This window comes from Amphiprion ocellaris, chromosome 3 (assembly GCF_022539595.1).
Source record: "Amphiprion ocellaris isolate individual 3 ecotype Okinawa chromosome 3, ASM2253959v1, whole genome shotgun sequence".
Taxonomy (NCBI): domain Eukaryota; kingdom Metazoa; phylum Chordata; class Actinopteri; family Pomacentridae; genus Amphiprion; species Amphiprion ocellaris.
Window position 1 is genome coordinate 38196515 of NC_072768.1, and position 13445 is coordinate 38209959.

Here is a 13445-nt window from a genome sequence, read left to right on the forward strand (position 1 = left end):
CAAGTCAATGATTTGCTTTTTCAGATCTTTGCTGAGCTCCTCAGACTTTCCCACTGTAGAGTTTGAGTCTAATGAGTGCATCTAATGGGTTCTATTTAAACTGGATCAGAGGAGTCAGCAGCTGTAGTCGACTGGAATCACTCAGAAGTTAAGAGGCCATGAAACTAAGAAAATTTTATCAAAACAACTTTCTAAATCACCCAATTCAACTGAATCAACTCAATTCAAATTGATGCATATATATTTTTGATACAGTAGATTTTGTTGTATTTCCAGAAAATCTTTTTAAAAAATCTACAAAAGAACCAAAATTGCTGATTGTTTGTGATAAAGATTCATGTGTTTCAAAGATTCCTTCATAGAAAATTACGAGTTAAAGGAGTCATTGGAAACTAAAGACTAACATGATTTAAATGATCTTTACAAGTGGATGGAAACTTTTGTTCCTGACTTTACATATAGATATGAGTGGATCTAATGGTTTCTATTTAAACTGGATCAGAGGAGTCAGCAGTTGTATTCAACTGTAATCACTCAGGAGAAGTTAAGAGGTCATGAAACTACGAAAAAGTTTGGTTATTCTCTGTTTATAGCACTCAATCTGATGCTGTTTCTCGTTTCAGGTGTTGGTTTTCAGCTGACACCAAGCAGGAGAGGCTGGACTGGATGGAGAAGCTGAACCAGACTCTTCTGGACTTTCACACGTGGAACCGAGCCCAAACAGGAAGTCAGCAGCTGAACAGTAGCAGCAGCCTCAGGGAGAGCATTCTGTGATGTCTTAGAACCATGAAGGCATCCTGGAGGTGGACGAGCTGAAATCAGGGTTCAGGTTCTTCATTTCAGAGCTACATTTAACCAGACAAACACACGTTATGTTGGTTTATTTCTGGGCATTTTGATTTTTCTGTTTATTTTAACCTGAATCCAGTCAGTGTTGTTGGGTTTTTTTCTTTTATTTACCAGTTGCCATTTGAATATGTTTGGGTTTTTTGTTTTTTTTGGTTAAAATCTGTTTTTATTTTTTTCTTTGGCAATCAGCTGCTTTCGCCTTCGTAGGCAACATTATTTGGTCACTTTCAGTAGCTAACGTGAAACTTCTCCTGTAGCGTGAAATAATTCACACCTATATTTAGATTGTATTTTTGTATATCGTTTAAAACTGGAAGGATAAACACATTTATAGAGATACTAATAAATATCGAAGGACGTCTTTAACTCTAATGAACTAATGTAGGACGGGAACGAATATGAAATGACAGGAAACACTATGAATTATTAAGGTGTAGAAGCTGGTGATTGAATGGGAGATTACAATATCTGCTTGTGTTTGGTCAAATGTTACGTTTTGATCCATTCCAGGTGGACGTTTGTGCAGATTTTGGTGCATTAAACCAAAACCTTTGGGCTGTTAGGTGGCAGATATGTTATAGATTATAAGAAGAACAAATTTAAAGACTGTTATTGTTCCGATAATGGATTTTCAGCTTGTAATTACATCCCATAGTGGAATAATTTTACAATTGAATGCATTTTTTACTGTAGAGAAGGCAAAGTCTGTCTAAATATGAGATGCTTATTCAGAAAAATAAGATTAGCAGTGAAAAAAATTATCATTATTGTCTTTTTTGCATTTGTAAACTTAATATTATCGGCCCTGAAATTCCACATATAAAATAATTTCTTTAAAATGTGACAGGATGACACTTGGTGCCTTAAGAAAAACCTGCAACACGTTACTTAAATGTCTGGATTTTTTACGTCCTACTACAAAAAATCGATTAATTGTCAAGTTTTAAACCGATTAATCGATTATCAGAGTAACTAGAGATTAATTTGAGTAGTTAAAAAGAAAAAATATCTTCTTAAATGTCAATATTTTCTGGTAAACTGAATATATTTGGACAAAACAAGACTTTTATCTTCCTTTTCTGACATATTACACCCCAGATAACTGATTAATCCAGAAAATGTTCATTTGACTAATCAGCAATGGAAATTATGATTAGTTACAGCCCTGTTTAACCTCTTAAGCACACGATTGTTATTACTGCACATATATAATCTAAAATATTTACTTATGTAAGCACGTATATTACATTTTGAATGGGAGAACCGGTGGAGGAAGGAATATAGAGGGGACCGTAGTTTTGTAGTTGTGCTGCTACAGTGAATGTGGTCTGTTCTGTGATGTTCTGTTCTTTTCCGTGTATTTCCACCTATCAGTCCTGTCGCTTTTTGAATGTTGTCGATGTGAACTCTCATTCTATGCACTTAGTGGAAGGTACCAATAAAAGAAATGTTTCAAAAATGGCTCAATTGGACCAAACCAAAGGGGGGATTTTGGAGATTCAGAATGAGAATCCGTCTAATTTTATGGCGCTAGTTGCTTCCTATTCCAACAGGGTTTCTGCAGGGCATAAAAAAGCATTAATAGTCATTAAGTTGATTTTGCGAAAATTAAGACCTCAAATGGCATTAAAATCATTAAATTTGCTTCTCAGTGGCGTTAAAAATTCTGCAGTTTTCAAGAAAATATTTGACAACAATAATGTATAATTATAGACTGCGATTCATCAGATATGTGCATCTGCATAAACATGCCGAAGCATTGCAATAATTGTTCCAGCCAGTCGGATACAATTGCCAAAAACTGCATATTTTTAACCCTCGTGTCGTCCTGAGTCAAATTGACCCGTTTTAAAGTTGGAAAATGTGGGGAAAAAAATATTTTTTCATAGTGAAACTTCTGATGTCCACATTTTCAACATTTTTGGGAAATTTTTGAACATTTTGGTGGAAAAAAAAGAAATGTTAAAAATGTTTCTTAAGAATATTCACAAAAAAAATCAACCAAAATCCAGCGGATTTTGCTGGACTTTGGTTGATTTTTATGTAAATGTTCTTAAAGAAAATATTAGAAGCTTCACTGATGTATATGGAATCATTTTAAATATTTTGAGGATGTTTTGGAAGATTTTTACAAATTTTTTGAAAATATTTGCAAGAATTTTCTTGCCAAATTTTTTTATTAAACAAAACTTTTCAGGGAAACTTTTAAGGAATTATTGGAATTTTCTTCCTGAAGGTTTTGCAAATTTTCAGAAATGTGGGGAATTTTTTTTGCTAAATTTTTGGGGTTTTTTCAGACAAGGAAACACTATTTTTTGGTGCCTGTAAATGAAGACAGCAGGAGGGTTAAGACACTGAGACTTTTCTGATGGAGAAAAATACTATTGTGTTATCCGATCTCGCATCATCAGAGGCGTTCTGCCCAACCTTTTATGATTTCTTGGAATTTTGTTTATCCTCCACCTGGTCCGGCAGGCTGGACCAGGTGGAGGAGAGAGGTGGGAAATGGGGAGACGCAAATTCCAGCAAAAATGGCCAGAAAACGTGGATTTCAGAGAATGACTGCAGCCCGTGGGTGGTCAGGGCTGGTTTCCGGATTCAGAAATAGTGAATTGTAGGGACAGTTTTCATATAAAAATCATCTTTAACAAAAAAACAAACCTAAGTAATTTGTTGAATTCACAGTCGTGGCATTAAAATTTTTACAGTCTAGCATTAAATTTGACTGGTTGATATCTGCAGAAACCCTGTACAAAAACACATTAGGGGACTGTTTAATGGGTTTAAATACTTCTTCATTTCTTCTCCTGTATGTGAAAGAAAGCGGCCGGAGTGGTTCTATACGTACGGAGCCGGAGAGCGTCTGGCAGGAAGGCAGCTCAGGTCAGGAATGTCATGCAGGAAATGGTCTAGAATTAGACTTCCTGATCGTCCCCATAGCTCCGCTGGGTGGAGGCGCTGCTGGGTGTTACGGAGCTCAAGGTGATGACAACGGCGAGGGGAGGGGAGGGGAGCGGAGCGCTTGGTTCTGCCGTCAGGACGCCCCTACAGCTGTGTCAGCAGCTGGGCGGTGCTGCTACCAACCAAGGCTTTAGTTATAGTAATGTTAATGCAAATGGACACCCAGTGGTTTCTGCAGATATGTGGATGTTCATCGTCTGAATTCCAAGTGGGTTTTCTGCTCCTTTAGCATTATTTTTTCTTCCCTGTGGGTTCAGTTTTCACTGCAATATAAAGTTCTGCGCCTCTATGGAAACAGAAGGAAGAAGGAGAGAGAACTCAGAAATATAGAAAGTGACATAAATTAGGAAAAAAATTAGAATTTCTTTGATTATACACTACCTGCAGTTCAGCCCTAAAGTCACAGTTGAGTCACTTTTTTTTTTTTTTTAAACGGAATCTGGTCAAAGAAATCAAATCCTAGCAAAAGTAGGATTGCTTGGATCATTTACTGCTGACAAAAGTTGGAAAAACCTGGAATCAGTGTTAGAATTGTAGAAGTGTTTGGGCAGAAAAACATCAATTGTTTTAATCTCTATAATCTCAAGCAGTTAATTTGCTCTCGTCTCATTTTTTCCTCACTGTAGGTTCATTTTTCACTGCAATATAAAGTCCTACACCTCTATAGAAACACAACCACCATGAAGACAGAGACAGAACTCAGAAATGTGTTAGTGAAAAGGACATAAATTAGGAAGAAAGTTGAATTTCTTTGACTAAACACTGCCTGCAGTTCAACCCTAAAGTCCCTGAATTTTCATTTTTTACAGATCAAAGCAATCAAATCACAGCAAAAGTAGAATTTCTTTGATTATTTACTTTGCAAAAGTTGTAAAAACCTGGAATCATCGTTACTAATTTAACCTAAGTGTAGAAGTGTTTGGGCAAAAACAACCCTATGGTTCAACTTTTTAACCCTCTAAAACCTCAAGCAGTTGTTTTTTTCCTCACTGCATGTTAATGTTTCTGGGCAATACAAAATCCTGCACCTCTATGGAAACAGAACGAAGAATGACACTTAAAAAAATCACATAAATTAGGAAAAAAAGTTGAATTTCTTTGATTATACACTGCCTGCAGCTCAGCCCTACAGTCCCTGAATTTTCATTGCTGGTCCCAGCTGAGTCGCTGTTTTTTTTTTTTTTTTTTTGTTTTTTTTTTAACAGAATCTGGTCAAAGCAATCAGATCATAGCAAAAGTAATTTTTTTTTATTATTTACTTTGCAAAAGTTGTAAAAACCTGGAGTAGTCAGGGTTACTAATTTAACCTACGTGTAGAAGTGTTAGCCTGAAAAAACAACAATACAGCTCAACTGTTTAACCCTCTAAAACCTCAAGCAGTTAATTTGCTCTTGATGATCTGATGATGGATTTTAAAATGCTTGGAGCTGTACAGAAGGAAAGATGATTCTGTTTCTCCCCCTAATTTTGTCGAGCGTGTTCACTTATTTGAGATTGAAGATAAACAACTTCTCTCAGTTAAAGTTGTTTATTCTGCAACAAGTAGCTTGATGAAGGACCATCACTGCTTAGAGGAGCAGAGTTAACAAAGGGTGTTAATCTGCAGGTGTCTTCCCAGTAATGGATGCAGCACTGGAAAAAATGCTCCGCTCAAAACAAGAAAAAAGCTTATTTCAAGGAACTTTTACTTTGAAATAAGTGAAAAAATCTGCAAATAGAACAAGTGAAAATGGCTTGATATGATTTCTTGAAATAAGATAAGAATATTGAGATCTTAAAATTAGCTGGGAAAACTTATTTTAACCTATATTTTACCAGGATTGTCAAGCTGAGGTGTCTTAAAATAAGCCAGACGTGTTTTAAAAAAAAATAGCAGTTTTTCACTCAAAAGTAGATTTTTGCTTTCATGTAACCTCTTAATTTGAGATGTATTAACCCTTCTGTTGTCCTCATTTACAGGCACCAAAAGTATTGTTTCCTTGTCTGAAAAAAATCCAAAAAATATGAGAAATAATTTCTGAAAATTTGCGAAACCTTCAGGAAGAAAACTCCCAACAATTCTTTAAAAGTTTCCCTTAAAAAGTTTTATTTTAAAAAAAAAATCTCCCAAATTGGGCAAGAAAATTCTTGTAAATATTTTTTTAAAATTTGTAAAAATCTTTCCAAAAAAAATCCTAAAATCCTTCACATAAAATCCTTCACAAAAAAATTAACCAAAATCCAGTGAACTGATTTTTATGTGAATGTTCTTAAGAAACATTTTTAACATTTCTTTTATTCCACCAAAAAATGTTCAAAGATTTCCCAAAAATGTTGAAAATGTGGACATCAGAAGTTTCACTGTGAAAAATTTATTTTTTTTCCACATTTTCCAACTTTAAAACAAGTTAATTTCACCCACGGGACGACATGAGGGTTCAACTTATTTTGAGTTTTCTTGTAAAAGTCAACTCAAAACAAGATAATTTCCACATTGTTTGACTTAACAAGATATTTAAGATGCATCGTCTTAAAACAAGTCCCCCCATCTGCTGAAATGTTTCTTGTTAGTGAATTTATCTTAAATCAAGTGGGATGAGACATTTTGACTAAAAGTGAGACAAATAGACTTGGTAGGATTTTTTGCAGGAGTTTTTGCAGTGTTGGCACTCGTTGGTTGACAGCCTGGTACAGCTCTCCCACCAAGCGATCCTCCCAATCATCACCAACTCCTGACTCCCTGTAGGAAGAGGGGAGATCCTCCCTACGACCTTGACAGATTGACAGCTGTGCTTGTGTAAGGCATAGTCATGTGCAGGAACTTATGATCTTGTCATGTGCCTGATGGACCCAAATGATTATGTTCTCATTGATGGGGATGACGTACGTCTCCGATTACTCACACTTCATGTTTATTCACGTAATGGTCTTAGAACAAGTGCAGCCTTCAGTGAGAAGCATCCAAGCGTGTCTGGAATGCATGTTGGTGCGTCTGATGTGTCTTGAATGTAAGCTGGCGTGCATTTGCCCTCTGTTTGACCCAGCTGTTCAACTTTGATCAACTTTGTTCTGATGATGGATTTTAAAATGCTTGGAGCTGTAGAGAAGGAAAGATGATTCTCTGGATCATTTTTTATTAATGGCTACCTGAGTCATCACAGCATCTACTGCGATCAATAACGGCAGAATCTCACCATGTCTTAAACCAAAACCTGTAGGAGAACTCAATGAAATCATGTGAATTATCCTCTATTTATCTGTCCTTTCTGTCTGTATTTTTTAAGTTATTGATGCTGTGAATGCAGTTAAGGTTTTTAGATCTGCAGCAGGTTCAGCAGCAGTCGGACGGAGGAGGAAATACTCGACTGCAGTGGTCCCAGCTGTCAGAGTGATGAGACTACAGAACAGCGGGTCGGAGGCCTTGTTGTCCTTATCGATGTGGTTCCACCCCGACAGGAATACACTCCGACCAACGTCCTGGTTCCCTTAAACCCGACTCCCTACATGGCCGAGGAGGAAGCTGTTCCGGTTGGCAACAAGCAGGAGGCGAACCCGAGCAGACCGACCGGTTAGTACGACTTAGATTAGATGGAGTAAGGAGTGTGGATGTCATGTAGGTTTATTAGATTATTTTTAAGAGGTTATGGGACTGTAAACTACACAAAACAACTGCAGTGAGTCACAAAAAACCTTCAATAGAAAACATTACAGAGACAAATGACTACAAGACACAAAACAACTACAGAGACACAAAACAACTTAAAAGAGATTGAAAACAAGTATGAGACACACAATGACTACAAATGACATACAAAACAATGACAAAAAGAAAACAAATATAAGACAGAAAACAGCTAAAACAAGGTACAAAATGACTACCAGGCACCCAACAACTATAGAGAGACATAAAACCACTATAAGACAGCAGACACAAAACAACTACAAAAAGACACAAAACTAGTACAAAGCAGAAAGCAACTAAAACAACATACAAAACAACTACGAGACACCAAACAACTACAAAGGGACACAAAACTACAAAGAGATAAAAAACATCTGCAAAGACACACAAAACAGCTTTAAGATACCAAGCAACTACAATACACAACAAAACAACTGCAAAGAGACACAAATCAATGACAAAGAGACAAAATGGCAACAGACAATCGACTACAAAAAAAGACACAAAACAACTTCAAAGAGATCCAAAACAAGTACAATGAAAGACAAGATGACTACAGTGACACAAAACAATCACAGAAAGACAGAAAACAACTAAAACAAGATACAAAACGACTACGAGACACCAAACACCTACAAAAAGACACAAAACAACTACAAAGAGACAAAGAAACAACGAGTCACAATAAACGTTCAATAGAATATAAATCAACTACCAAGAGTGACAAACAGCCACAAAGAGACACAAAACAACTACAATGAATCACAAAAACCGTCAGTGGAAAACAGATCAACTATAAACAGGGACAAATCACGACAAAGAGACACAAAACAGCTATGAGACGGACCACGGGATACACGACGATTACAGAAACATGACTACAAAGAGACAAAAAGAACTACAAAGACATAAAACAACTACAAAGAGACAAGCTATTCTCAAAGAGACAGGAAACAACTGCAACGAGATAAAACAACTGCAATGTCGCTACAAAGAGACAAACTACTGTCACAGAGAATGAAAACCAGACAACAAGACAAAACAACTACAAGAGCGGCTGTGGCTCAGGTGGTACATTTATGCTTTTCATCAGCTTATCCAGGTGAGATTTGTTACATAAACGTTCAGTTAAAGCAGCTATAATTAATGTTTTATAATCCCTGGAGAACCTCTTTAGGGATGTTTTCTGGGGAGAAAAAATAGGAACTTTGGAACTTTTGAGCGGGCTTGAAACACGACGCAAAGCTCCAGGTCTAGGAGCGTTTGAATTTCATGTTGATGCAACAGAGGAGAAAAGTGGTGTTCAGAAGGACCCACCCTGGAGTAGATGAGTCCCAAAAGAAGTTCTAAAGGATGGTTCTTATGGTTAGAACATGCAGAACATTTGGACTGCCCTAAAACAGCCAGAAAGTTCCTGCAGTAGAAAACAAAGCCATAATACTGTACTCCGTTAGCAACCAAGAGGACTTTAGCATCTTTCAGCACATCTTTTGGTTCGTCCTCGGTTTTCTCATCCAAGTCACAAAATGGTTTGTTTTCAGCTGCTTTGATTTTAGACTAAGTTAGTTTCATATCCGGAGCATCAGAAACTTTTCTTGAATATTCTGCTCCTCTCTTCAGCTCTGGCAAACCAGTTATTGCTGCTTTGCTAATGCTTAATGGATTTAAAACTCCAATATTCTGTAAAATTCAGAGAGATTTGCCTGGAGCTGAGAGGCTAAACCAGCTTATCTTAAAACTTTAACTTTTACCAAATGCTGCAGTCTGTTCCATTTTTGAATGCACAATCCACAATACAGCTGTTCTCATTTACATATCTTTGTTTTTCCAGCTGAATGAACATTAAAAACTCATTTAATCAAGGCCCATAAACTACATGTAAACCAAAAGTTCCTCCAAAGCTGCACTGCTGATAAAAATCAACAGAATTCCAGGTGAATGAGAACAAGACTTCTGTGTTTTCAGAGTATATCGACATTTAGAAAGAAGCATCATGGAGAAAGTTTCCGCCGCAACTCATGTAATCTTCTTGTACGCTGCAAAAGTCTCATTTTAGGGGAAGAAAACTGTAGTGAAAAGATGCTGTGCCAAAAAGACTGCAGATTAAATTAGCGTACATCACCACTAATTCATTATGTTTTATTATTTTGAGATGTTGGGTGTAAGTGGAGGGTGGAACCTAAGAAAAAGCAAATAGCTGTGACATAAAATGTGGCTCCCCATTGTTCAGCACTTATATCGGTTGCACATTGATGGATTAGTGCACGGGCCTACTGGGTCCAGGTTCACTGGTTCAGGGAAGGCAGTGGTGTTTATCTGCAGTAAGGAACACAAAAACTGCAATAAATGACGCACAGAAGAAAAACAAAACATCCTAAAAGAGATAAAAAATGAGTACAAGGGTGTGTGAATCGACAGTTTAAGGAAAATACACTAAAGATACACAAAATAACCATGAAACAATGCTAAATGACCAAAAACAGACGCAAAATGAAATGCAATATTACCACATAAGAACCAAAAATTCCAAAGTAATGCAAGCAACAAAAAAGAAGACAAACAAAAGAGGCACAGAGTGAGTACAGAGGCACAAAACATCCTCAATGAGGTGAAAAATTAATACAAAAATGTCCAAATTAGCTGCTAACGCAAAGGAAAACTGAAAGACACTAAACAAGGACAGAGACACATAAAGCTCTCAAAGCAACTGCAAAGAGACACAAATAAACAAGAAAGACACACATGCTGACTACAAACAGATGCAAAATAAGATAACCATAAATAAAGTGACTATAAAGAGACACTATATTAATACACAGACTCAAAAAACTGGAAGTACAAACAGGAGGAGTTACTAAGGAGACACAAAATGACCACGAAGAGACACAAAAACATCCTCCAAGAGGTGATGGAATTTCTCCGTTCATAGATTCATGGACAGACAAATCGGCTCCAAACAGGAAGAGACAGAATTAGTCACAGAATGACCATGAAGAGACGATAAATGACTAGAAAGAGGCAGAAAGAAACACAAATGACCAGAAATAGACACAAGACAAGTCACACAATGACCATAAACAGAAAGTGAATGACACTAAAACACTACAACAAACACAATACAACCACAAATAGATGAAAAATGACAATGATGCAGACAGACTGTAAAGAAACTTAAAACGACAACAAAGTAACACATAGCAGCTACAAAGAGATATGAAAGAGTCACAAATTGACTACAAAGAAACAAAACATTTTAAATAGACACAAACAACAACAAAGAGACACTACATTACTACAAAGAGACACAGAACAACTATAAAGAGACAAAACATCATAACAATTCTTCAAAAACAACTGGAAATAGATGTAGAACAACTTTAAAGGCATGATAAATTAATAAAAGTATATAATAAAATATAATAACTGAGACACAAAACAACTGCAAAGAGACACAAAATAACTGCAGAGGCACAAAACAACTACAAAGAGACTCAAAAAAACTACAGAGACACAAAACAACTGCAGAGACACAAAACAGCTGCAAAAAGACAACTGTAAAACAGACAGACGTGTGGAAAAAAAAATACAGCTACATGGTAACTGGCTACAAAGAGATGCAAAATAACCAGGAAGATTCACAGAACAACTACAAAGAGATGACACAAGTGGAAGCACTGAACATCTACAAACTGCACAGCTGCATGGTTTGTGCTCGTTGTGTGTCTCTTTCAGCGCTGAGGCCTGTTGTTTCATAATCTGCCCTTGCAGTTGCGTCACTCTCAGCCTTTTCTCGCGGCTCTTTCGTCATTTTGTCTCTGAAAGTTTCTGGGTTTGTTATTCGGCACACGGATCGCCCACGCAGAAACGCTACACTGCATGAGGAAATCTGAAAAGACGTCGGACCCATGTTGTTCCCTGCGCTGTGTTTGTGCTGGCTCTGGCTGCAGGGACGCTTGGCACGCCGCTCGCTGTGATTTGAAGAGGTTTCGGGAAGCTCGGAGGCGTAAACAGGGCGGCGGGGTCAGAGGACTCGACTGGTCCACAAATAAACAAACTTCCCCCAGCAGTGGTAGCCGCTCGGACAGCTGCAGACCATCACGCTGTTGTTTGTTTCACGGGAACATTTTAACACTTTTTGTTCACCGTCAACAATAAGAGTGAAGTTATCAGAAGATCTTAGGTCATCTAAGACACCTGGAGACTTCAGATCAAAGACTGAACATCGTGGACTCCATTAGCTGAAGGCTAATAGATGCAAAATGATGCAGAATAGCTACAAAACTACTACAGAGAAACTTAAAAGAAACACATGGCAGCTGCTACGAGACATAAATGACCCCAAAAAGTCACAAAACAACTGCAAAAAGACGCATATTGGATACAAAGAGACACAGAGCAGCTACAAAACAACCACCAACCAACACAAAACTGTTACAAAACACAAAACGACTACAAGGAGACACAGAAAAAAAATGCAACAAGACACAAAACAACTGCGAAGAGAATCAAAACAACTACAAAAAAATGCAACTAAAAGATAAGAACAACTAGAAAGAGACACAAAACAGCTGCAATCTTAGAAAATAACTACAAAGACAAAAGAACTACAAAGAGACACATATTGGCTACAACTAGACACAACTACAAAGAGACACAAAATAGCTGCAAAGAGACATAAAACAGCTACAAAGACACACATATTGGCTACAACTACAGACAAAACAACTACAATGAGACACAAAACAGCTGCAAATAGAGAAAACATCACTAAAAAGACCCAAAACAACTACAAAGATACACATACTGGCTACAACTAGATACCACACTACTAGAAAGCGACACAAAACAGCTGCAAAGAGACACAAAACATCAATAAAAAGACAAAACGGATACAAGGAGACACATAACTACAAAAAGACCTAAAACAGCTGCAAAGAGACACAAAACAAAGATGTACAACAACTACAAAGAGACACACATTGGCTACAACAAGATACAATACAACTACAAAGAGACATAAAACAGCTGCAAAGAGACACAAAACAGCTGCAAAGAGACACTCAACCAGTGGAAAGAGACAAAACAACTACCAAGACACAAAACATCAATAAAAAGATCCACAACAGCTGAAAAAAGACACAAAACAGTGAAAAGACAAAACTACAGAGACACAACAACTACAAAAAGACAAAACAGCTGAAAAAAGACCTGAAACAGCTGAAAAAAGACACAAAACAGTGAAAAGACAAAACTACAAAGAGACACAACAACTACAAAAAGACAAAACAGCTGAAAAAAGACCTGAAACAGCTGCAAAGAGACACAAAGCAACTACAAAGAGACACAAAACATCAATAAAAAGACAAAACAGATACAAAGAGAGACATAACTACAAAAAGACTTAAAACAGCTGCAAAGAGACACAAAACAATTACAAAGAGACACACAACAACCACCACAAAGAGACAGAACATCAATAAAACGACCCAGAACAACTACAAAGAGACACACATTGGCTACAACTAGATACAACACTATTACAAAGAGACACAAAACATTTAACGTGACAAATGAATACAAAGATTTTTTTTGACTACAAGCAGTAAGAGACAAACAAAACGACTGTGAACAGACACTAAACATCTATAAAGAGACGACTTGGAACATTATAAGACATTTAGTTGACCGTCATCAGCAGTCAGAGTGACGTTATGAGAAGCACTTAGACCATGATGACACCTGCAGAGCAGAGAGGCTGCAGGTCTGATGGACTCCATTATCTGCAGGATCATCACTGATGCATTATGCATTGTTTCTTCCACTAACTGGTTTCCTCTACGACTCACTCCGAGGCTCCCAGGAGGTCCGAGGGGGGAACACCAGGTCCACTCCCCTTCCCTCACCCCCTCATGCCACCATCTGGACTCTTTTCCTGGTCCCCTCCCCTCTTACCGGCTCCATGCTGCCTTCAGGT

General features: G+C 37.3%; 1 protein-coding gene across 3 annotated transcripts in view; it reads left to right on the plus strand.

Annotated features, from left to right (window-relative positions):
- si:dkey-30c15.10 (uncharacterized protein LOC559353 homolog) overlaps positions 1–2308 on the plus strand; it is a 30224-nt gene extending 27916 nt beyond the window's left edge. For all 3 annotated transcript variants that reach the window (XM_023261744.3, XM_035944206.2, XM_035944205.2), the window contains one exon: positions 624–2308. In XM_023261744.3, the coding sequence (XP_023117512.2) occupies positions 624–774 (151 nt within the window). In that variant the 3' untranslated portion in view covers positions 775–2308. The remainder of the gene's footprint in view (positions 1–623) is intronic.
- The last annotated feature ends 11137 nt before the right edge of the window (positions 2309–13445 follow it).